At 37.7% G+C, this 26,855-nt stretch overlaps 2 protein-coding genes and 1 long non-coding RNA gene across 3 annotated transcripts; 2 read left to right on the top strand and 1 right to left on the bottom strand.

Moving 5' to 3' along the window:
- Window positions 1–11: 11 nt before the first annotated feature.
- On the top strand, window positions 12–2,494 carry LOC139143478 (uncharacterized). Its single transcript, XR_011554596.1, has 2 exons — window positions 12–215; window positions 935–2,494. It is a non-coding gene; the product is annotated as an uncharacterized lncRNA (long non-coding RNA).
- LOC139143477 (pre-miRNA 5'-monophosphate methyltransferase-like) lies at window positions 2,451–5,547 on the bottom strand. Its single transcript, XM_070713823.1, has 2 exons — window positions 5,335–5,547; window positions 2,451–4,861 (listed from the first exon to the last, which is right to left on the bottom strand). The coding sequence occupies exons 1-2, from the start codon at window positions 5,524–5,526 to the stop codon at window positions 4,268–4,270; spliced, it is 786 nt and encodes a 261-aa protein (XP_070569924.1). The 5' UTR covers window positions 5,527–5,547; the 3' UTR covers window positions 2,451–4,267.
- On the top strand, window positions 5,537–26,635 carry LOC139143473 (rab3 GTPase-activating protein catalytic subunit-like). Its single transcript, XM_070713819.1, is given in 22 exon segments — window positions 5,537–5,616; window positions 5,717–5,769; window positions 7,054–7,268; window positions 7,688–7,766; window positions 8,448–8,567; window positions 9,828–9,993; window positions 10,971–11,070; window positions 11,664–11,814; window positions 12,267–12,340; window positions 13,181–13,270; window positions 13,939–14,102; window positions 14,930–15,043; window positions 15,427–15,599; window positions 15,854–15,908; window positions 16,835–17,264; window positions 17,267–17,307; window positions 18,524–18,661; window positions 20,959–21,132; window positions 21,971–22,166; window positions 22,838–22,938; window positions 24,404–24,622; window positions 25,432–26,635. Coding segments are annotated over 22 exon segments (3,102 nt in total). The 5' UTR covers window positions 5,537–5,598; the 3' UTR covers window positions 25,663–26,635.
- Window positions 26,636–26,855: the final 220 nt, after the last annotated feature.

The following is a 26,855-nucleotide window of genomic DNA, read 5'->3' as shown; positions in this document are numbered from 1 at the left end:
TTTTGTCTATCATCAAAAGGTCACCGATAGAGGGACATACGACTTTGGCTGGTACCTTTAGTCCAGGGTTGGTGTTTGTGTCCTCCGCAATCCGTCTTTGGTCTCATTTATTGATCGGTTCTTAGGCACTTTGTGCCATGCATTTTATCTGATTCAGCCCATCAACTCTATAAAATGGCTTCCTTAGGAAAAAATGCAAAGATTGCCGTCGGCTGGTGAGTACTTTGACGACTGTGCATCACAGTACAGACTCCGCCGTATGTACATTGTCGCTGAATGGTTCGGTTCGACACCATGGATGTTTTACATCCGTGGATACACGATGACGAGGGCCCTGTAAATATCCTGTAAGCATTAGAAAGGGGACAGGCGCCCTCGCCGTGTATCGAACAACAAGGGACTGTGTGTATTCAATTGTCATTGGCCGATGTGGGGCAACAGCTTACTCCATGTCCTTAAGATCGACGAAAACATATTTCGAACTCTGTTACGTCATGGAGGTAGAAGGAGAGATGGTTACGTGAAGCCTGGAGGTACATGTAGCCATGGAGGCCTAAAAGAAGACCCCCTCCCCCATGTTTGAACAGGCATAAACTTACTGTTAAGTTTACTATTAAAGTGCTCGCTGCGGTGTAGACATCTGCAGAGCAAGTATGTAAAAACGTCGGCAGTAGACAAGTTGATTTTTGTTTGGGACCATTCTGACAACATAGGGTGCAGTTATCATATTATTACTATAAAAGCTGTTGTAACCACAGGGGCTATAATTGATTGTGCTGTGACTATATTCAGTTGAAGCACAGTTAGTAACCATGAAGAAATGCTGACTTGGTATATAAATGTGATTTGATGTGAATAATAATTTTTGGATAAGAAAAACTCAACACCACATTGTGTATATGTTGACTCAGAAGAATTTCTCTGAACATTTTAGGTCTGTTGTTATTACTGCTGCGGTGACCTCATTCATCATATCAAAAAGACTCATTGACAAGAAAAGAGTGGAGGGCATGAAGAGTAGAAAGCGAATGAGAGATGCTACCATTGGAGACTATGAACCGGAGAGGTTTAGGAAAGATGTATATGACTACACAAAGAAGTCGTGATGCTGTTCCTGTACTGACAATGGTTGATGTTTTATGTACCAGTGTGCCGATACTTTGGAAATATACATTGTGATCTCTGCTGACTGTGTATCTGTGTATCAAAATTGCTTGTAGATGACTTCTCTGTTTCCAGAATGTGTGGAATTTGACACTCTGACAGCAACAGTTGAAGCAAAATTTTATTGGAAACAATCGCAAAACGAAATTATGAAATTTTTGTGCTCATTTATCATTAAATCATTGAATGAATAGTTTTCTAACAAAGCTTCCCTGTACCACTTGTCACACCTGATAATGACATAATTTTTAGCAGGGAGTGACATCCCATAATGTGATCATATCCAGTATGACATTGATAGCAACCCCCTCCCCCATCCCCACAAAAGAGGAAGATTCTTGGACTTGGAGAAATGGAGCATTAAAGGGAGAAGAATATCCACGGGTAGCATGAGTGCATAAATGTAAGATGAAGCTGTTCATTTGGACGTACAATACACGATAATGTTACTGTAGTATTACCATATTCTTGAAACTTTCAAAATACTTTGTACAAGAAGCCACTTTGAGAAATGTATTCAAAACTAATGTCAGCGTGCTAGGTTTTAAGATATATAGCAAGACTTGTTTCTTTCTTTACAAAAGAAGCTGGGCAAATATGCTGATTCAGCAGTTTTTCTGAGTGATTTTGAGAAATGAAGGATTTGTTCGTCTTTATTGCTCGCTCAGCAATCCATGTTTCTTCATACATCTGAAAGTCACGTGTAGATGAGCGTTTAAGAAATTTACCATGAAAGGACATGACATTTCAATCTCAATCAGCTCTCCACATTTTTGAAAGCTTAACCAGTCAGAGCTTCATTAAATCAAAGGATGTGTCAGATGCTTTTCCATAAGATCATCATGTGAACACCTACTTTTCTCATAGTTTTGCTTGTCTACTCATATGTATCCACATGAAGTTAAAAGAAAATGAAAATATTCTTGTTTTTGTAAGTCGCCCATTTTAATGAACTCTTTCCAGGTTTTTAAGAAATTCATTACATTTCCATTTAAAGGGATATAGTCGTGGGAACTGCGCTCATATGACCAATGGCAACAATGTATCCAAGGCACAATAGTGATTGATGGAAGTTAAAACATGTCTGTCATAATCTATCATCGTATAATTTAAATGTTGCAGCTATGATGAGGTGCATCTTGATATCGTACACGAAATACATTGTTTGTAAACAAGAAACTCGCACAGGCGCAGTTCCGACGACTATATCCCTTTAATTACAGGTCAATTTCAAAATCAATAGCTAAAAATAAAATAAGTTATTCAAGAAGTAAAAACATAAAACATATGTAAAATAATCGTTTATTGAATAAATTGGGGATGCAATACAGTTTGATGGACATTTGCAAAGTGTATACTTCTATTGTCCAATATGATTCAAATTATTGATATAAATCTACCGTTAAAGTCATTAGACGCATCTTTTATTATGAAACTTCAAATTTTGAACTCGAATTATTTCCCCAGAGAAGGGGTGCGACTTATAATATGTACTTTTGTGTTTTTTAAAGAGGTATACTCCTTTGTCAACCAGTAGGTTGAGAACCGTGTGAAGTACGGTAATACAATTTTATTAAAACACAAGGAACAATAAAGTATCAACTTTAGATGCACATAGCCAACCTCAGTGGTGGCTGGTAGTGTGACAGATCTGCTGAAAAAGGGGTGCAACTTATAATGCATACATTCTCCATTTTCAATTTTTTTATGGATTTCATCCTACACAAGTCAATAAAAGGAGGGTGCGACTTATAATGCAGATGCGTCTTACAAAGTGACTTAAATGGTACTGCTTATGTTAAAATCAGATTCAGTGATGCCGTATGCCTTCCTAAGGGTGTTTATTCAGGCGGGCACCCTCCTTCAAAACAATGTTAAGGAGACTATCCTATCTGGACTAACAAGCTTTGTGAAGTAGAGTCATGCCTCCATACACCTGGCCACTACCATAAAATATCCCATTCAAATCTTCCACATCAGCAACCGGCATCATGGATGACCCTCTTGCTTTCAGCAAATTGTAATGTGTATCATTGAGCGTTGCCTGGAGAAAGGCTTTCTATTTTTGTATAAGAAAGTGAAAAGTGACTATTTTGACCCCTAGCATGTGTTTGTTGTTTTTTTTTAGTTTTTGGTGTCTCTCCTCAGTTTGGTTGTGTGTAAATGTACGTGTTTCTTTGATTGAGTCATGGTCAAGTTTGCCCTGTGTTCTTGTAAAACTTGCCTATGGTCACTGGTCTGTTGTTGATGAAATACTCTCAGTGAGCTGTCCAAGCACGTTACTCTAACTGCACAGGTCTATGTAAGAAAGTGTACCATCTGTAGCTCAGCATGTTTGATTCCCCTAGTATGCATGTACTTCAAATACAGCATATGGCAGTTTGTTAAATGTAGACGTGGAGATGAACAGCCGATGAGAACAGCAAAGAGTGAGCAACACTGACATGTTGCAATTTCCTTATGTTGTTATCAATAATAATGTTTTCTTTGTTATGTTTGTGGTATAAATTTCTGTGACAATTATGAGAAATTGAAATTATTTCTCTTAGTACTGACTAACGTCCCAACTTTTATCACAACATTTTTATCAGAAACTGGTAGTACTGTTCTATTTTAAATCAGTGCAAGTTTCTAGCATCAAAACGTACTTACATGTACATTGCACATGTGTCAGAAGATGATAAATAAAAGAGCTGCTTTTTTCCTAATTTAGCCAACTCCTAGCCCATGCATTATTTTTCAGGATGGTAATCTTTTGTACAAATGTACATGTACATTCCATACAGGAGCTAGCCTTGCTTATAGGCTTTACTCAACCCATTTGCTTGTACAGGACAGTTTTCAACTTAGTAAAGCAATCTGCTGATAGGTATAATGTGACAAAACTCGAAATTTTGTATTTCTTGCTCTAATGATAAATAAAGTGATTTCCCAACGGACCTGCTACTGCAGTGAACATGGACATACAGAGTCTTGTGAAAGAAATGACCATTTGTGTGTGATTTACCACTGTTTTGATAGATTTGAGTGCTGCAGCTTGGCAAAGTGTTTTGCCAGACCCACATTAAACCATGGTAGTGTACCTTTAATAGGCAATTTAGAATCACATCACAGGTACTGGTTTTGTAAGTTTTTGGTAAAGTAAGACTTTTCTCTTCCATTCTGTTTCACCAAAACACTGTAAGAGTTTCATCCTGCATTGCTCTTGAAGGAACTTGTCTATATAATCAACGACATTTCCAGTGATTTTAAGTGATTTGTAGTGTGCAAAATAGTCCTCTCCCAATTCAAGCTTGTTAACTCTCCTTACTGCAGATTTATAGCATTTCCATGGCTGTGGTTCAATTACTAAGTAGTCTGTGTAGTCAGAAACAAGTCTCAGAAATTCTTCTAGGCCCCTGTCTCCATTCTGCATGTGTATCCACATTGTAATTGAAAAACAGAAAACAATGTCAAATTTGTCTCTTCCGTGATGTTCTAAATATTCACAAATCAATTGCTGTGTCTCCTTTTTCATCATGTCCATCACTTTGAAAGTTAAGTTTCCGGGATAGGGATTCGATTCATTTGCTCTCTGTATCAGAACGTCATCCAAATCACAACCCAGGAAGTGAAGATCTTCATTTGTACCGCCGGAAGAATCATTCTTCTCCCCTAAAGCACATCTTACATGGTCATATAGTTTCACGGTTAAATCCTGAAAGAAAAAGAAATTACGTTCATAAGTCAGTGAAATCTAACAATACTGCGTTGAGATAAGGTACCGATAAATGTTTATCAGTTCTTTTTTCTAGCAATCCGACTAATCGTAAATCAATTTGTGAGCCAGTGTATGGAGATACCACGTGCACTTTCACATGAAAATCTCCATACATATAGAATTGGAAGATTACAACGAAGTGATTAACCATGGTTTTTACTTCCGAGAAGTCTTATTCTCTTCTATCATTCTAAGAGAGAGAGAGAGAGAGAGAGAGAGAGAGAGGGAGGGGGGAGGGAGGGAGAGAGAGGGGGAAGGGGCCCTACTCATTACTGTCCACAAGTAGGACGTGAAGTGAGCAAGACTTACCACAAGTAGGACGAGAAGTGGGCATGACTTACTCACCAACTGGCGCGTGGTACATGGTATACATTATCATTTCCATAATTTCAAGCGCCTGTGCAACTTACCCCACAGTTGCAACCAACGTCCAGAGCTACAATCGGTTGAGATTTGCATTTGTCACGGACCAGGTCTTCTAGAAACGTGTTTGGTACAAGCTTCAGTCTGTTTTCAGGCGGATTGAATGTGTAGTAGTTAATAAAATTGCCAAAAGGCGCTGCGCCAGGATGAAAATTTCCTTTCCCACAGGGCGCAGCCATATTGGATTGACAACTGTACGATTGGTCCTTACTTTCCTCCAGTGCCGATAAATTGATGACATCATCATTAAAATGGCGGACGATGGAGAGGTCAGTGGTAATTGATTGGAAAATGTTACTGCTTTTATCTTTATTAAAGTGGAAAAACTATTCAAGGGACTTAATTCTTATATTTTATCCGTTGTTACAGGAGTCTGAAGTGTTCGAAATCACTGACTTCACCACAGCATCAGACTGGGAAAGGTAAGCGAACTCCCACCGATTTGACCAAAACAATCGAGTGCACGTATAGTGTGTATAAATAGTAACCCGTACCTGTTAGGCTGTATGTTACCCTGGCAAATCTGCGTCCAGTGCAGCAGCACTTGATAGCATACGGTGTACCCATAGGAGTTTTGACGTCCATGCACGTTTGTACAATATCACAGGAGATTTTACATTTGAAACTGCCAAGGCACCCTTTCAAGATTTCCCTAAATGTTGGCATTTTAGCTCCATGCTGTTGGCTACTGTTTCTCTTTGCACTACAGAAAGATATTGAGTGAAGACGAACATTAAATAATATTCGAATTGTGAATATTTTGAAACTAATACTCTCCATATGTCAACCATACCATTTCATGGACTGAGATAATTTCGCACGATCGATGTTTCATTCTGAATGCAAATATAATCATAGACAGATAGAGGTTCAAAGATTCAATTATCAACAATATACTGCATACATGTATTTGTATGGTGAAACATCGACAGTGTATCATTTCCAAACTCACAGTCTCATCACCACCTCTTTTGAAATGCCCATTGTTAAGGTGTGAATTACCCCCACTGCAAGGAAAGCTTGATGTGCGTTGGTCTCGGACTTAGTAACCCCATTTTCTCATCACCGATAACTTGCTAAGTTTAACTGTGCCAAGTCAAAAAATGTCAACTTCGAAACGAAAACACTATTGAATCCTCTCATTTCCCCAATTTATTTCACATCCTTTGTATATTCACGGCCCCTCTATATAGAGGGACCGTGGTATATTGTAGGGTGATGACAATGCAACAATTTTGTCACCCATTATTACATGTATTAATTAGCTGAAAATGCAACTTACAAAACTTGAAAAATTCAAAGGTTGAAGTCTATTGATGGTTACATGGCCTCAACTTTTGTTGTGGAGGGACCGTAGTTTTATACCAAAAGCAGGGAAAACATGAGAAAAATGGTAAAAATGGTAAAAAACTGGTAAAAATGACACGTAAATAACATGCATAACATCAACTAAGGTGTTAATTATTGTTTATCCGTTATCAAGCTCACTCACAAAGAAACTGGCTGCATTTTCAGACTGTGAAAAAGGGACTGAGGTGGTTATGCCACCAATGACATCAATACATGCTGATAGCATTAATATCAATACAAAGAGTGTTCACCCAGGGTCAGTGGTCCACAAAATGGATCATCTTTCGAGAAACAAGATATTTCTCTAAGTAACCCTGTTAGCCTGTACAACAGCTCTCGATCTCCATTCTCCACAGGTTCATTGCAAGCGTGGAACAAGTGATCCACGATTGGAAGCTGACGACTGCAAAGAAAGGTCCCCCAGTCAAAAAGGGGGAGTTTACGTCTGGGAAATGGGAAGAACAGTGTGAAAATGTGCACTTCGCAAATTATACATTTACCATCACAGAGTACAGGCTGGTGCAAACAGGGGATGTGGCAGAACCAAAACAGGAAGGAGAGGAAGATGACGGTACGTTGTCTAAATGACTGTCACCAAATTGAACAACTTCCAGATGAAAAGTGTTTGATGCTGTTTAGCATGTCAGCAAGGGCACATGGGCTGGTCTATGAAGCTATGCCATAATAGGCCTTCAGAAATACCGATGTTTGTACTTTAAAGAGCATTGCCATCGGATATTATCAACACTGTCATCGGGATTGTATCTTCAGTGACAACAAATTGAACAATTTGCTGCCTGGGAAGAAAGAGCGCTGGTGTTAGCAACAAAGTGAATTCTTGCATTCTTTTTTTAACCCCCCCCCCCCCCCTTCCCAAAGTGTGAAATTGAAATTGATGGGAATACAAATGTCATATTTACAGAAAATTTGTATCGCAAATTCATGTCATTTCCCTTTGAAAGTTATTTTTGTTTCTTCGTATATTGACAGATGTCTTGCCAGAAGCCATGGAAGATATGATGTCAATGAATAATGACTTCCCACCGAGAGCTCACTGCCTCTGTAGATGGTAAGAGTTCTTCACAGCAGTGTGTCACACTCAAGGCTTAATCAGAAAATGCAGTATTATAATAAAGTAGTCTTACAATATGCAATGGAGTTGGCAATAAGTGTTTTCAATATGGTTGGTGTCTATTGTTCCTCAAAGCATGCTAAATGAGAGGCCCACGCTCAGTTTTGTCCACATTAAACTATGTATCCTCAATGTTTGTAACTATTTTTATGTAGAATGCAGAAAGGTGTATTGTAATCTAAACCCGTTGAGTGAAATGCAGACATTTGGCCGACAGGTCAAAACAGGAGTGCGTTATACTTGTAAAACAATGCTGATAGTATATTGCCTTGTTCTCAAATCAGAAATGTCAAACATTATTTTGATATAGATAGATCTGCACTTGAAATCACAGATATTCTTCCACCTAAAATAGACACCCATTGCAAAGTAGCGATGATGTCACTTTCCAGCTGTTTTAGGTACTCGCTGCTCTGTTGCCCATTTGCAACTTACTTATTGCCCAGAAACTGTTATTTCTACGTCTAGGTTCAATCTCTGTGCAGTGACTAGAGCAATGTGACAGGTCGTAAACTTTTATTGTACATCTGCATCATACAAATCTTTCATGATGGTTCATAAATTAATAATATGAGAGATGTTTCAGAGGTGCATAAAAAGTTGAAATTTTTTTTATAGGTATGGTTTGAGACATTTTACGGTGATGACACCATCAGCCAATAGTGATGCTGTCATCAGTGAAAGTAGAATCAAGTTACTTCTCAGTTCCGTTGCAATAGCTCTCAATAATACATCATGGTGAGTGGATTTACTGCTCGTCGTATGGCCATGTGTTCTGTATGACTGATTTCTCATAAAGTGATCTGAAACGCATTTTTGTTCAAACATGAAACGTTGTAGAATCAGTAGATTACTCTGACAAGGTTTGATTGTTTTGCATATAATTGTTTCACTTCCAGCATTCATTGTCAGTGAACTTTCCTGAACTAAAAAAGATTGCAAAATATAAATTTCTGTAGTCAGCAAGTCAGGTCAAGAACAGCAATATTTTAAAAGTGAATTCCCTTGGTGTTATACAATCTACGTGGCATTTACTGTGTATTACATCCGAATATACTGATAGATATAGAGCCAGTTCTACACTTAACCCTTTGAGCGCCAAAGTCCATTTTTGTCGCCTTTATAAAATATACCCCTTGATATTTTTTTTCAGATTTTTGCTAAAATTTTGATGAAAAAGTGTAACCAATGAAATGTAATGTCCATTTGGTAAAAATAATCAAAAACATTACAGAAAATGCTTAAAAATTTGTAAAATGTTGCACTAAAATTTTGGCGGGAAAAATTACAGCGTTCAAAGGGTTAACCCTTGGGAAAGAAGGCCTTTTCATATACAGGCTTGCCAGATAGCATTCTTTGCATCTTGTACAAAATCTCATCCACCATAATTAAGCTCAGTATTCAATCAATTTTTATGTATAAATATTTAAAGAAGACACTGAGAGTACTCATGTTTTCAGTTACATAAATTAGTGAAAGCCGAATAGGGTAGCTGAGGTGAAGTTTTAATAAATGGTCAGAGATTTTACATACTTCTGCCAGTGGAAACTACATGAACATTGTTTTATAACTGGTGCTGTATTGTCAATTGAGTCATACCGGTACATTTACTTCAAGCTAACATGAAAAAAAAGATTCAACCATGCTAAAATTATTCAAAGGCTAATAGCTGTAAAATTTGATCATTGTTTTGAATAATAAATCATTGTACACCTATAGATGCTATGTTGACAAGTTAAATAATTAGTGTTTCAATATGGTTTGGGGAGTAGAACAAGAACTGGCATTTGACATACAAACAAGAATAGCGAAAAAAAATCACAAGTTACAGCTTCTTGCTTTCTAAAAAAAATGAGAAATCAATTGATCTATCACTTTTGAAAACATGCATCATTCGTGCAGATGGGTGTTTAGTAAGAAGCATTTGTCATTGTGAGCTATTTTTGTATAACTACTTAAGTCATGAAAATAATCGTCTGATTTGTTTTTTGTCCTCAGTCAAATACCCATGTTTGTTCAAGTGCAGCAGAAATGGCGGCGGTTATACTTCGGACAGTGTGATGGACCTGGTGTGAGAACATCTTTTGATATGGTGCATCTGAAACAAATCCCTTATCAGTATAATCACCTCAGTGGGCTTCTCGATGTCTTCAAATCAAAGATTGTAAGACATTCTCTTTTTCTGACTTTATTTTACATTCATTGTGTGCAAGTTTTGTAGCTGTAGTGATTTTTTTCTTGATAAATGTTTTGGTTTCCCGCTAACACCAAATACACCCAGATATTTACCAGGTTAGGGGCCGTGGATAATTAAAGCATGCGAATGCTTTGCATTTGGCCTCCCCCCTCCCCCCCTCCTAAACGAAAGTTAGGAAGTGCGAAAATCCAACCCAGCCTCATTCTGTATCATACCTATATACAATCAGTAAATACGTGGTTAAGAATATACAGTGTTTTCAATCGGGTTTGAACCCACAACATAAAGCATCCAGTTGCCTGGTGGAGAACCAACAGACAGAAAGACCAAATCCACTACTGGTACACGCCAAATAGTATAGTGCGATACAGTAAAATGTGGAGAGAGTGTTGATATGAAAACATGCAGTGCAATTTTTGCTCCCCTAAACGTGGAAGTTACGTTTGCCGTGCGTGTGTTTTAATTATCCACGGCCCCTTAGATATTGTATGCACCTTTCTGCTTAAAGAATGTAAACAGGTATCACATCCAAACAAAAAATGGTTTTCAGAAAATGTCCATCAAGGGAACAGTATGGAAAATATCTAAGTCAAAACTGGTTTTATCAGATGAATCAACCAAAAAAAGGGAACAGTGTTTTTGTAATGATTTGCATTGCATTGGTATTAAAATACTACACCAAGAGATTTGATGATGTTGAGATGATAGACAGTCTAAATGATAAGTTGTTCAGATGTGCTAAAATTTCATTGGGATAATTCACCCACATGCTCAGGTGTTGTCTTAAATTTCAGACTAGTTTTTCACATCACAGAACTTTACACTGGTTCTTCTTCAATTCTCTTCCCAGTTCTAATTCTTTATAATGCATCTAGAATTAGAACGACATAATGCAAAGTTGTCATGCTGTCTAATTGAGAGTTGTCACACTTTTGAATTTGCAGGCAAGTCCCGTATCACCCGTACCACCAGTTACAGTGTCTGTCAGATTTACATATGTATTGCAAGACTGGACCAGCTATGCATGGCCTCAACTACCACCAGGTGTGTTTGTTTGGTTGTTTGTTTTAATTGCCAGTAGAAATCACATCGCACAAATTCATTACTCGTTTGATGTGAATCTTCACAGTTACTATCTAAAAGTTAATCCATACCAACCTTTAAAACACTTCAATCCTAGTTACAACAGCAAAATTTATTGTATATTCAAGAAAATCCATGGCTTGCCCTGTTCTTCAATAAAAACAAAAGTATTTCAACATTTCAACTATTGTGGGCAGTGTGTCAAGAAATATTAAAGTGGACAAATGCCAGCTCGAATTCACATATATTTTTAAACAATAATACATAGCTTACAAGGATGATAGCTTGTAAAACCTTTGTAAAATACCTCTCTGTGTGAGTTTATATGTTTTCTTTAACTGCAGGCTGATATGGATTATTGATAATACCAATGTTGATAACTTTTCTCATACTTTTACTGAGGCTACAAGAATTATCTTTACAATCTGGTTGAACCCTGTGTGACAGATATCAGTGAATGCTTTGGTAGAATGTACACAGAAGTTGCACAGAAGCAGTACCTGCTGTAGTGAGGAACATGTGAACTAACAAAGATGTGTTCCTTTCAATCATAGATTTCGATGGTCCCTACAGTAGTGAAATAGGATTTTCAGGTTATGGTAAATTACCATTCGGTGCTGTAGAAGACCCAGTGTGTGAGTTACATTTAGCAACAACATGGCCTTCCCTGTCAGAAGATATGATAGTAGACAATGATGTGTACACGTAAGTTAGCGGTGTTTGAAAAAATATATGCACTTTTTGCATACTTACCTAACACAGTGATGTACTATCTCTTTGGCTATTATGCACAAGTCACCACTTCTGTGCATCATCACAGGTCTACTTGAAAGGTCAAGAGGTCAAATAGCGCCACAGTTGTGCGAGCAGCAGTTGACAAAGAGTGCTAGTCAGTATGTTGAACTGCAATTTGCAATGCATGTAAATGATAGTACTGAAAATTCTCATGACTGATGTACAACTGAAAAGTAATGAAATCAAGCTTTTCCACAAGCAGAATAGTGGGCGTATCAAGATGCTGTTGGTAGTAGTATGAGAAGCGGTAATTGATACACAAAACAAAAATAGTGAAAAAACATCATCAGGAGTTACAGCTACTTGCCCTTTCAATGTTCTCACCTATCAATAATCTTGATTTTATTTCCGTTGTTTTACAGAGATCTAGATCCTCTACAAGCTCCACAGTGGTCTGTAAGAATACGAATGATGGATGATCCGCCCTGTCTATTAGGTAAACCTTATCATTACATTAGCATCATGAAGATTAAATTATATCCTATGTAGTTTCTATTATTCAAATTATAAAACATTAATTCTCTGCTACTGAATATATGTGACGCATAAACTACAGTATGTTTATAATGGGAACCTTAAGGTACATGCAGTATGCACCTCGAAAGTGAAAGATTTAAACTTTTGCTCAAACTTTCCCAACTGAAACTTTCAACCATTCTCTTACCAAATCAACAATACAAATCAGGGGTCACCGTGCAAAGTTTGGAACTAGCGAAACAAGACAACATTTTGCGATATTTGAAATTCAAAATGGCTGCTATCCCTGTGTTAACTCTATGGGGTAACTGTAAAAATAAAATTTTGGATTTTCGAATAACTCAGACGTTGAACGTTTTTCTTTCTCCAAGAGCTCTAAAATGAGCCCCCACAAGTTGTAGATTGGAAAAGAATTGTAGAAATTTGAGAGTCCGAATATCTGTCCCCAAGATGTGTTCTACCTTAACGGGATACACACCAATCAACTATACAAATCAGGGGTCACCGTGCAAAGTTTGGAACTAGCGAAACAAGACAACATTTTGCGATATTTGAAATTCAAAATGGCTGCTATCCCTGTGTTAACTCTATGGGGTAACCGTAAAAATAAAATTTTGGATTTTCGAATAACTCATAGTTGACTTACCTGACTAGCTATTACCATATGTGCCACACATTTGGAGTTTTGCATAGATCTTCTTGATCAAATACACAAAGAGCAGTTTATTGCACATTGTATTGATACAGTAAGACATAAAAGTAAGTAAATAATGAGATTATACTGTTTATCTTTCCACAGGCGAATATTTATCAGACAATATCTTTTTATGTAAAAGTAATGAATCGACGGAACAGCTTTTAGGAAGACATGCTTTCCACGAGGATGCAGGTAAATTGACATTACTGACACCCATACTTGTATTTGATAAGGACTGCAGATCACAGAACAGAATTGTCAATTTAGAGATACACATTAGTGCAGTATGCCTATAAGATGATTTACAGTACAAGGGAGTTCTACTGTCTTCTCGTTACATTGCAGTGTAGAATTATAACTGTAATCACAATGAATTCGTAGGATATACGCTCAGAAAAATGCCAAATTGGCAGTGACAAATTTCACAATACTTCTTAAGTCCTAGCAGTTACTCTTAACATGTATCTGACAATTTGTAAATGACCTGCCTTATGCTCATTTGTATATTCCTCTTTAGTTATTGCATATGCCTTACCAGCCCATTGTCTTCATCAGACGCTGAGGCCAGTTTTAATTCACTGTAATATGTCACTTAGGACAGAAGTGTCATGTTTTATAGCCATAGTGAACATGCATTTGGCTAGTTATTATAGTTCTGATCTGACAAGTAAGTTGACGCTGAATTTCTTGGGTGTTAAAAAACTCGGTGGAAACACTGGCAAAATGCTTGTTTATCCCAAACCTTGTGTTTCTGTGAAGAAAACTTCACTCCAATATGTCTTCTTGTGAGTTTGACAGATCCTAAGTTTTCTTTCATTTCTCTTGTTGTGCTTTCTTTCTTGCCTCTTTTGGTCCGGTAGAAGCGGCAGATATAAGCCAAGCCTTACAGAGACTAACAGAGCCAGTACCCATGCATTTACCAACATTATCATCAGTAGTCAACAGAGCAACCACTAGAATGCGTCACAGAAGACATGAAGAAGAGGCACCCATACATGCAGATTTACTCAATGAGATATTACAGGTATTGGCATTAAGATTTTAACTTTAATGGGATTGGAAATCTAGAGAAATTGAAATTGAAACAAACTTCTCAAATGATGGCTGTGAGCTGTCATGTTCAGTGTATTTTGTCCGTGTTCATGTTTAGCTAAAATTGGCACTTTTATAGAGTTTTACTGTGAACAACTATCATAAGTTTTTCGCATCATGGCACATTGTGTACACGTTTTAAATAATTACAATAATTTATAGAGAAAGCTGTGATTCTTGGTACCTTAAATAAGATTTCTACCACCTAAGTGGGCCATAAAAATCTCAGGCAGTCAACCACATTTTCAACATGGCAGATTTCTACAGGTAAAACACATGAGGTTACAGAAGTCAAAGTAAAGTTTTAGGTGATACAAAAATTTCATACCTGAAATGCCTAAAATGATGAAAAGATGCATGACTTTTGCAAGTTTCATGAACAAACAGACCTTTTTGAAATTAAAACTATTACACTTTTATTAACAGTTTTTTATCAGATCACTATCTCAAATTCTTGCTGTGGTGAGAAGTCAACTTCTTACCCACAATGCATTTCAATATGCAGTTTGACCCCTGGCCTTAGCAAGCACAAGGCAAAAGCTATTTAAGGTAGCGAGAATTAATTTAAAGCTCTGTCTTTGCATTTACCCAGTCAGTGTAATGCCAATTGATGAAGTCATTGTAATCACACGACTTTAAAGAATCTTGAAACTGTGTGTGAAGGATAAACATGATAGATTGTTAATCATTGTAAATCAATGGATTACAGGCAATATTACTGGATTGTATTTCACATTACTTATCTTTTCCACTTTTCAGTTTCTATTTCCTGATGCTGGCCTTATCCCAAACAGTGACATAGATATGAATTTACCAAATGAAGACAGGAGAGATTCCAGTGGAGCAGAGAGTCAAACATCAACAGATGCTTCAGTATGTATGACTGGTATTTCTGTGAAAAGCACTTCAGTGGTCAGGTTGCGTTATACAAAATAGTATGCTCTCATGTTCTGATGTTATATGTAAGCCTCGAGAAAAGATCTTCAAGTCCAAAATTCTTCCCAGCCAATTGCGTTTACAGACAGGTATTGCCCTTGAAATGTCTGTCAGTGTACCTGTCCGTTGCCAAAATACTGGTAAGCCATGTTGAAAATGTTGAAGCCAACGCTATACAGACTGCTGCAATTATTTACAATTCCGAATCAGTAATACCATTATACAGTGGACGTGAAACTTATGTTCTCTAAATTAGAGTTTGCCCCCTTCAGTCATATTCTACCACACCATGAACTGTTTCATTTTTTATGTTAACATAGGAACTTAGGAGACAGTTCAAGTCAGCACCAGAGGGCAGTCTTACACATTTACTGGCAGTGTGTATGTGTGTTGTCAACCACTCCTACGGAGGGGCCAAGGCGGTGGCCCATCTCTGGCAGGAGTTTGTCTTAGAAATGAGATTTAGGTGGGAAAATAACTACACTATACCAGGGTAAGTGTCAGACTATGTGTATTTTTTGCTGTGATTGAGTTATGAGTATTGTAAGGCGTGTGTAGTAAAGTACCACAATACTGTAGTGTCTATGTATGACTCCAAAAGGAAGTGTTAATACTCGAATTTTCTGAGAAGTTTTTTAAGTGAGTAGCTGTTTGACAATTGTAAACCCTTGTATGAAGTGTGAAGTATCCATCTATCGTGAGCCCATGGCATTGTTTGAAAAATTTGAATATTCTTCCTAATTACAGGTTGGAACCAGGAGCTCCAAACATGGGTGCTTGTCTTCTACATCAAAAACTGCAAGTAAGTCCAACGTTTGATGGCTGGGGTTTGAATTAAATAGGCCTTTTCCTGGTTATCCCATAATGCATTGCTGTGGCTGTATCAAACACCATATACACACTCAAAAACATGAAAACATACTGACTTTGTGTTTTACAAAGTATGCATATACAAGAATGACACAAATTTACAATGCAAAAAAAAAAGTATTTTCTATCCATCAAAGATGAAAATATACCCGGTAGGTCCGAGTGTAACCTGCCGTACTGTTCTATGTGTAACATACCCTGCATATACCCTATGGCTAAAAAGTTCTATGAGTAACGTACACTTTGTATATCAAGCACACTGCATCATGGAACTGGTAAAAGAAGTTCTATGAGTAACGTACACTTTGTATATCAAGCACACTGCATCATGGAACTGGTAAAAGAAGTAACATGCTGTAGGTATGATGAAAGACTATGTTGACTGTTATCACCATCTGATACCCGTATTGCAATATAGTAGTTTATTAATTTATGTCAAGTTTGCCATCATTCAAAATTTCGGATACAGAAACAAATTATCTGAAGCCGTTCACCCCAGTTCCATGTAAAGAGATCCATAATCGCCATTGATAACAATGAGTTTGGGCCAAACCATTGTGGTGAAAGGGTTAAAGTTAACAATCAGTTCAATTCAAAATAGACTCTATACCAAGTATTAATTCTATGGGGAATCATTAAATTTATTATTCTCTCAAAAACAAATTTTCTAGAAAGTTTCATTTCCCCAACAGGCTTCAAAATGAACGTACACAAGAAGTATACCAGGAAAGTATTGTAAAACTTTGAGTGTCTGAAAAAGTGTCACCAACGTGCATTTTACGTTTACTATGGTCTCGTTTTGTCAATGGCATTATTTAGAGATTATCATTAACAGTCTGTTGTCGGTCGTTTTGATAGATGCTTAATTGCTGCATAGAGAGGAAGATAGCAAGAGAAGACAGGCAGAGCATGTCGCAGTCGTCGAGCACCACATACTTTTCAAACACGCAGTCTGTAGGCATGGAAGGAAACATGCCGGCCAGCTCGTCCCAGGCAAGCTTCAACAGCGACGTCGCCTCCAGCGCCCGCAGCAACAAGGACGACGACGAGGACGACGACGATGAATTCTTTGAATGCGAGGACATTGATGAAGCATTCAATGAGGGAGACAATGCACTGGGTGCCGAGGCTCCCATGGAAGTTGAATCTCAAGACTTTGAAGAAAAAGACAGCAAAGAGAGCTCGGAGAAAGAGAAGACGAGCTCACAGTCGTTGAATGATGAGCAAAATGACAAAGACACTAATGTTTGTCAGGCTGAAGGAAGGCTTCGTCAGTGTGGAGATCTGACTTGTTGAATAGTGAAGAACCATTGTACATTCCTGTTACACAGGTAGGTGAAGATATTGATAATACATGTAAACAATAACAATAACTGTGACTGTTATAATGGATGTCTGAAAATTAATTCAATGTTTTGTTGTCCAGAGACTAGTATCAAAGTGAGGTTCAAGATCCTGCACTCCACTTAGCGAGTCAGCTTTACATTTCTTATGATACAAGTGAGTTTGCATTCACCGATCATTTTGACCTGTAGAATGACACATTCAGTGGTCCATGCAAAATATGTCTTGTTCCTCACTGGATTTGCCTGCCCCTCAAAGGTCAAAACAACAATTTGTGGTTGTGGCATCGGTGAAAGTAGGTACTGATGTAGATTAAGGTCGCAATGGCAATGGTGATAGCAGTTAACACGTCATGCAGTTTTGATGGCAACACTGCCAACACAGAAGTCGTGATTGCTCACATTTGTCTGGTCACTGTATGTACAAGTCGTCAAAAGTTTACAAATTCAGTTCTGGCATTGAAGAGCAGATTATATACCGGTGTGTAGGAACAAGTGGATGATAGGAGTGAAACTCACTTCTTGAAACTCAACACCTTTGCCTCAGGGTGGAATGTTCATTGCCCTCTGCAAACTCACCATGTCAACTGTATAGCATACCAGTTTCAAATATTTTGCATGTTCAAACGATGTACAGTACCTTGTGACAAATTCTGAATGAAGTATGAATTAAATGCCTGAGTAGAATGACAAGAATGAGTTCTGTATCATTAAATAAGCTGTGAAACATGAACTTCAAAGTTTTCCATGCAGACTGAAAGTAAGAAACAATGTTTTCTTGGAAACAGAAAATTTGTACTAATAAACTTCAATGGCATAGACGTTGGCTAGAAATATAATGGAATTAATTAAAGGTATACAGTCACCTGTACTCTAAATATGCCCATATATGATCCAAGGGCGTTCCTTGGTATTCAAAATCTAAATATGCCCATATATGGTCAAAGCGCGTTCCTTGGTATTCAAAATGCCCATGTGAGGACGCTATTTTTAAAAAGCGGCCACCCGCTTAAAATCTTTGATTGGTTAGATTTTCTCTTTCCATGGTAACTGTGGCAAAATTGGAACAGGTGACAGTATACCTTTAACAGAGCAGCACAAATTTGACAAATAAGTGTGTTGATGTTGATTGTGAATAGTAACAGTAAAAAAAATTCATTTATTTATCTTACATTGCATGTAAACAACTTTTCAATTTCCCAAGGACCCAGCACCAATGACAGAAGATCAACTCGAGGAGCATGCGGCAGTGTTAGCAGAGTTAGGTACCAGCGAGGAAGGCGCTGAACTCCGAGCCAAGATGCAAAGCGCCTGTCTTACCTCAGATATGCAAGCTTTCAAGGTAGTCATCACCTAAACATTATTTTCTCGGCATTCGTGAACAAAAGACCCAGACCCTTGCCTCTTGCTTTGCCAAGATTCTGACAAAGTGTACATATGACTTTTTTAGGAACACTGCATGAAAATATAAGAAACTGAAGCGAATTTACAAGAAAAATGAGAGTTCAGCCACAGCGTATCTGTTACCAACTATGTCCTATAGCACTAGTTTTCCAGATACATTTACAGCTATACAAGTTCAAGGGCAAGCATATCTGTCGGCCAAAGCTCATGCATGCGCTAGTATGATAATTCAGCTGGTAACAAAAACATGTGGCCTTGTGGGAACTCGCTGGGCTAGTGATTTTCTTAACCCTTTCACCCCCAGTTCCCTGTATACAGGTCCAACTTAGCCATAGAAAACAATGGATTTGGGACAAACAGGGCTCCCGCTAAGTCACCAAAATGATTAGCCAACTCATTAGCCAAATCAAAAATCTTTTAGCCATTTTGAGTAACTTTTAGCCAGTTTATGATCTCAAGTGTGGCAACAGCTTTCTCGTCATTCAGGAGTCCCTAATTTTACAAATCAAGATGTTTTGTATGATGTTCATGATGGTTTTTACATTAACGAAATATGTGTTTAGTTTTTGCATTTATAATCTGTGTTTTTATTTCAGGGATAGAAATCCTTTCTCATTTTTGGTGGTAAACTTTAAACACCAGAAATAAAATTAGGTAGCAATTGAATTCTAAAAATCTGGTAGCAATGTTAAGTGTATATTACAAGAGGTGCAGATTGAATATTTCTGCCACATTCAGTTAGTATTCACAGTATGATAGCTTGTCATAAGTTACAGGCTTCTCTTGTGGCAAATTTATGCAGTCTTCCATAACCTAAATGTTTGAGCCACACAAGTAAAACAATTTTCCATGCAGAAGACAGCATTTATGGTAAGCACAATGGCAGTGTAGATAAGATTATTGTGGTATTTAAGGGCATGGTTTTACTTCTATATCATAGTTGTGATCAAGCAGGCTGAAATAGCATCTTGAGTATAAGTACTTTTCTTGAGACAAAAGGGCTGGGCCAAACAAAACTCTGGTAAAACAAGACACAACGATATCACTGTTTGAGGGCATTCATTGTTTTAATGATTATGATAACATTTTAGCCCAGATATATTTTCATTTGATATTTTGATATCATCAAGAAATGTCTGGTTATGTTCACTTCTAGATTATTAAACTGATGGAATCTACAAAATATTAAAATCATTCAGAATCACATAATTTCTTGTATAATTATAGCAGTTTGAAAGTAGCCGAATGGGAGTCAGTCAAGCTGAATGCCAAGGCAGCAAATTACCTTTCACCTATTGGACCACCCTAGGTGGTTTCTTGTGAACCATAATTGTGTAATTAGGGGGTCTTCATGCATGACATCACATGATGAGATGACCCAGACTTGACCTTTCAGAAAACCTCAGTTTTTCTCCTTTTCTTTGTATTATTGCTCCGTTTGTGAAAGTTTCCTTTGAAATTATGGTTTTTACTATCAAACTGAGTAGTTGCAGGCCAAATTTTGATACAGCAAAGTAGGTAAAACTTTTGTTAGACTCAAGGACGACCCAAGACTCACAGAGGCAAAGCAGGCCTCAGTGTATTCATGGACCTTACGTTCATGATGTATTGTAGTATCGAACAGCAACAGTGTTTGTTTTACCATGGAGGTAGTAGAGACCAGGGAATTTGTAACTTTGTAGAAAGGAGATTAAACTGTTTCAATACATTGCAACTTTGTAAGAAGGAGGGTAAACTGTTTCAACATCTTACAACATTTTATTGTTAGGTGTAGTTTTCTGTTGAGGAGGTCTAAGAATTCAATAGCCACTACATTAGCCAAACAGGAATTTTTGTAGCCATTTTTAACTTTCTTTCGCATTTGGCGAATTGGCGAATAGGTAGCAGGATTTGGGACAAACCATGGTGGTGAAAGGGTAAAGCTACCCCCACATTTGATAGCGGATCTAAATAATCATTTGCTCACCCAAGAAGTTTCGTTTGATTCTTGTTTTCAGGGACTTTGTTGATTTGAGAATACACTGTGGCTCTCATGTAGGAGAAAAATTGTCACTCACTATGACTAGACCAAACCATAGATGAACTTTTGATAGAGGTTATGGCTTGAATGTTTCTCAGTTGTAGATCTTGTATATCGTGATATGCGTTTTTATGAGTTCTTGATGCACATAGTTACTATCTGATTCCTGCACCTCTCACATGGTTCCTGATGTTTCGTTTTGATGAAACATGTAGGCAGCGAATCCGGGATGCATGTTAGAAGACTTTGTCCGGTGGTACTCTCCCAGGGACTGGATAGAAGACGAGGATGGCAATGAAGAAGAGACTGATGACACGGAAAATGAAAGCCAGGAACAACAGAATACGTGTGCAACGCCAACCAGGGGCAAACTTAGTACTAGAATGATGGTAGGTTCTACAGAACTATGCCACACGACCTTCATGTCAACTTTCATTGTTTCCGTACATTCCACCCATGTGCTGTCTCCGATAAGCGTTTATTCTTCATTTATCAAATTTCCAATGAAGAACATAGCAGAACTGTCCTATTGTTCAGAGTTAAAAGAGCTTAACTTTGTATTTACATGCAGCTACACATAGCCTGAGCTATTGCATGATATGAGAGCAATCACATGGATGGAATGACAAGTACAGCAGTTTGAAACAAAATCAGTCCACTAGAATTGTTAGTTTAATATTCAAGCAATACAGCACACCCAGTGATGGTATACCAAGAGATTTAGACCAGTTCACAACATATGTGCATGAGCGATAGCGAGTGCATATATGTTGTGAACCTTTCAAAATCGAGTGGTATAGCGTCGCTGGGTGTGATTTATTGCTATTACATGTATATCATAACAGTATATTGAAATTCTGGCGTGGAACATCAAAAAACGGATTTTTGCTCAAGCTGAGAGCTCATGCGTATGCCAGCCGTGGTATATCACCAATATACCACGGTTCTTTTCGCGTCTTGACCAATCAGATCGCTGTATTTGCGCCATCAATATACTGGTATGATATAATATTCTTGAATATACGGTATGTACGTGTAATTGCCAACAATGAATAAACCATACCAGTACAGTCTATTCTAACAGTTTAGTCATACTTTTTTCAGTTTCAAACACATAACACTAGATTTGTAATTCTTGCTTTAGTGTTCTATAAAATCGTATCTTCAGTAGTCGTGTGTAGTCTTGAAATTCAAAATCTGTTAAAAATCTTCCTAAAATTCTTTCAGCTTCCGGGCAACATGTGGCAGGAGGTTTGGAGCCAAGCCAGGGCCATACCAGCCAGAAGACAGAAGAGGTTATTTGATGACACAAAGGAAGCTGAGAAGGTTCTCCATTTCTTGGCATCTCTCAAGCCATCAGAAGTTGCCCTACATCTCATGCCAGTCCTGTTACATGCTGCCATACTTAGAATACAACAGATAGGTATGGAAAAGCATCATTTCTTTTGTGGCACACATTCATCCAGTGTACAAACCAAGTGTTTTCTAGAGTGCTGTGACCAAACTATGTCTAGGAATATGGGAATAGGATGGGTTGCATATACAGCATTGAGGTAGAATGCACCTCAGGGACAGATATTTGTTCTCTCAAACTGTCACAATTCTTTTCTGGTATACCACTTGTAGGGATTCATTTTAAAGCTCTTGGTGTAAGAAAACTTTTCACCAGCATAGTTTTTCGAAATTCAAAAATTTTTATTTTGCTTCATAGAGTTAATACAGGGATGTCGGCCATTTTGAAGTTTAAATATCAATAAAGCTTGAGTTATTTGTTTCTCTAGTACCAAAATATGCACAGTGACCCTCGATTTACATTCTTGATTTTGAAAGAGAATGGTTGAAAGATTCCTTGAGGAAAGTTTTTAGCAAAAGTTTAAGTCTTTCACTTTTGAGGCGCTTACCACCTTAAATGTTAGTGTAATGATAATGTTCTTTTTGAATATGAAAGGCAGTGACTTTCCAAAATTGTCTATAACCTTTGTCAGCAAGTTTAGATGTGAAAGCAACATAGATGAAGTGTTCCGTGTTTTCTCTTTCGAAGAAAGTATAAAGCAAGATGGTATAACATTATAACTTTTTGTTGTTTCATTTCAGAAATTGATGGGCTTCCATCTCTCACTTCACTACTGAAACAAGTGATCCAGAGAGCATCAAAGCTTACCAGAAGTGGATGTAATGACATCAGGAAATTTGAGGTGAGCAGTTCTCTTTAAACAGTATCACTTCCCATCTGCCAAGTCAGTAAGAAGAGGTATTGAGCCAAAACCATATGTATTTTCACCCACTTGGCTTGGTATGTTATAGCAGCTTTAGTCTGTAAAAATCATGTTTATACAGTATCTCTGTCTTCAGTGACCTTCAAATCTTTGAGTCAAGCTTCACTAGTTTAACCCAACTTTCACTGCGTAATTATTTTTTATACGTGCATTCCTGTGCGTAGTTTTCTATGGTAATTTGGCCTTATAAATATTGATTTACATGCATGTGGTATATCTTTGTAATTATTAGAGTATTCGGGACAATTTTTTCAGTGGGCATCGCAATATGACAGAGCATCATAAAAATGAACAAAAGGTCATGTGACACACCCTGAAGATCACGTGATCATGGCGGCCATATTGGATTTTACAAAAAAAATTTAAAAAAATGTTGCATTTTTTGTTATTTCAATATATAAATGTATTTTTCTCAGCGTAACACTTTAAAAATTACTACTTGCGGTTTATCAACTCAAATTCAGTAGGGGAACACGTACTTTAAAACATATTCCACATAAATGAGATTAATATGCATATTTATTACAAGTTCAAATTCGAACAACAGATATCATCTGACATTCAAAAAAGAGCTATATTATATATACGCTTATATACTGGTAGCCAGTCCGATGTGTCATTGTCATTAATAGATTGATGTCGTACATCATCCACAGGATACCCCATCAACGTTTGTGATGTCAGTCACCGGCCCTTTGTCGCACTTTTCTCTTGCCGTATCTTTTCAGCTGGCCTACCTTCCTGTCTTTGCTCAACTGGTTTGGGGACATATTCAAGTTCGGTATTAGAGTTTTAATTTGAAATGTGACTTCCGCTATCTCCGTCGAGTTCAGTTTCACGATCAGTAACAATTCCAATATAAGTGTCTTGAAAATACATGCTCAAAGGGCTTAGTGGGTGTTAAACTGTGCCCGCATCGCCATTTTTAAATACCCTCTGAAAGAAAAACAACAACCGATCACACGATCCTTACAAATCACGGCCGAGAAATGATCGAATATGGCGGCATTTGTTTACAAATTTGGCGCGCATGCTCATTTAGGTTTGACCTCTACCTCGTACACTTCGCTAGGCTTGAGGAAATAGTCAACAAACATGATGTAGATCAAACAAAGCCAACGTATATCGAACGCATATAAACGCGTACGTTCTTGGCGCGTTTACGCGCCTCCCGCAGTCTGGCCGTTGGCGCAGAATGCGCCCTCCCGCGGTGAAAGTGTTAAACCAACTTAGCCTGACTGTGAAAGTTGAACTTGGCAGGTAATAGGGTCTGTATGATATTTTCATAAGAAATAATCCTGTAGCCCATTGTTGGTCACTGTGTGAATGTTAACATGCAGAAATATATGTACAAAACATTGATGTAGTTTCTTGATCTGTCCAGGATGTTGTCAAACAGATCAGCCTGGCAGAGGTAGTCATAGCGAGGGCGCAGTCACTGAGAGCAAAATTCAGTCAGCAGCTTTTGGAAGATGAAGCAAATCAGACAGAGTTGGAGAAGTTTGTTTCCAGTCTTCTGGAGCAACCGGAAGTTTCCGTCATAGGTGCTGGAAGAGGACCAGCCGGAACAATCCTGCATAGGCTGTTTGCAGCTGCACAAAGGGTAATGCATTCAATTGTTGAGTTACAGTAATATTACTGCTATGCGAGTTTTTGAAAGTACATGTAACACTGATTTTCCAGTATGCAAGCGTGCAGATATCTTTCTTTTTATTATTTGGGCAGGTTTCTCTTCTTTATCTGCGTATGAAAACTGTATCATAACTGTATCCATGTTTTATTGATGTACATGTGTTCTAAAATATAAGATTTTTGGTTCCTTGAAAGAAATAAAGCACAGTTAGATGCAATGAGAAGGTGCAATGTTGACTGTTGAATGAAAAAAAAGGAACATTTTAATCAAACCGTTTTCATATGTGTACTATCTTTACATGTGAGCCATGAAATTTTAAGTTTGCCAGGACCACCTCATGCAATTTATAAGTTGAATGCATATGGCTCGCCGGCTTATTCCATGTGCCATGTTTCCTTGTCCAACGTTATTACACTGAAATCCATTCACAAATGTATTTAAAAGATGGTACTCACATTGAAATATTGTGACCACAATCAAAAAATAGAATTTCTTTTTAAATACCACATGTGTGAGAGTATTCCAAGAGTTTGTGATGAAATAAGGCCGATTGTCAAGTTTAAAAAAAATTGTATATTATGGTCAGAACCATTTTTCAGTAGATTTGCATACTCATGACAGCACGGATATACAACACAATTAATCTAGACATGGTGGTATTGAGATATTTTTGTTTCAAACGAGATTGCTGTTCTCTTTGAAACTTTGTCCACACTCAAGATCAGTAGACCTCTTTCATGATGGAAACATGTAACCTTTGATATTTTCTTTTTTCACAGTCTGCCAATATGTTACCCAGTGAAGAAGAGATCCTAGACCCGGATGACCAGACGCAATCCGTTAGCGTCCCCGACTTTCCCAGACCTGCGGGTCGGGAGTTCCTCCTGAGGACTGTTGTACCCCGGCCTGTGCCATACTCCAGGAAATTACCCCAGAGAATGTTCTGTATTCTCATGAACAAGGACTTCAGGCTCGCTGGTGCTTTCTCGGAGGACACGACGTTCTTCTGATGACGTGTCAGATCAGTGGCATTGGTGTTTTCCAAAGATTTCAAATGGCTTTCTCCCATCAGTATTGATGCCTCATGAAAGGGTGACAACGTGTGTTTAATAATGTGTAGATGATCCTGTTTTCCGCCAAGCTGACTTTTGTAGCACGCCCGTTTTGTACTCAAGACACCTCTACAGATACTGCAACTTCAAGTTCAAGACAACCTTCAGTGTTTAGTTTAACTTTTATACTTCAAAAAAATATTATCCACATTCAGAAAAGTGATAGGCATTAAATGGATAAACTACTAATTACAGTAAACTTCAACTTGTACAATATAAATCATAAATGTGGGTATCACTGCACAGACTGCAGTCACCAACTCATTCATTACAGTGATATCCAAGTTGATTGTTTATATTGTGCTTACAATGTGTTTGTCTCAAGCAGTGGGGGGTGTAGCTTATTTGAAACGCACTGTAAAATTGAACTTTTGAGAGACACCATACCGGTAGAATATTCTGAAATGAAATGCCTTGACTGAAATCAGTGTAGTAGTTTGTGAACTGCAACCTCCTTGAAGAAAGAGAAATATAATTGTAGCCCCGAATGTCAAATACCATCCAACTTCAACCCTTACACCACCATGGTTTGGCCCGCACCCATTGTTATCAATGATGAGCTTGGGCCAGTTTACAGGAAACCAGGGGTGAACAGGTAAACCAAAGTTTTAGATATCAAAAGTAGCTCTTCAAGTACCAAACAAGAAAGTTCTTTGAGAACCACGTGATCCCTGGAGACTTCCACATCCCAAAACAAATTTCTTTATTTCTATCCATCACCACTGAGAGGTATCAGATTAAAAATCATTGTAGTCTCTTTTTGAAGATCATGAAGAAAAGTGAAGGAGAACATTGTTTCCTTCGTTCTTTACAATTTAAATAATAACTATTTAAAATACAATGAAATAAAGTCCTACTCTGAAAGAGAAAATATTGCTTCAAGAAATCTAATTTTTTTGTGTCTTCAAAAGGCGTAACATTTGATGCATGCAAAACAGAGTTGAAATTTTCCATGGACAGGCTAATCATGAATCGTGAAAATGGTTTTAATCTAATGCTTTCTTTCCCCATTTTGCTGGATTGACGACCAATCATTCAATGGAAAGCTGTGCAATTGCACCGAAGCTCTAGGGGTGAATAGCTTTCAAGGG

Source organism: Ptychodera flava, chromosome 11 (assembly GCF_041260155.1).
Source record: "Ptychodera flava strain L36383 chromosome 11, AS_Pfla_20210202, whole genome shotgun sequence".
In the NCBI taxonomy this organism is placed as follows: domain Eukaryota; kingdom Metazoa; phylum Hemichordata; class Enteropneusta; family Ptychoderidae; genus Ptychodera; species Ptychodera flava.
This window is presented reverse-complemented; position numbering and strand designations above follow the sequence as displayed.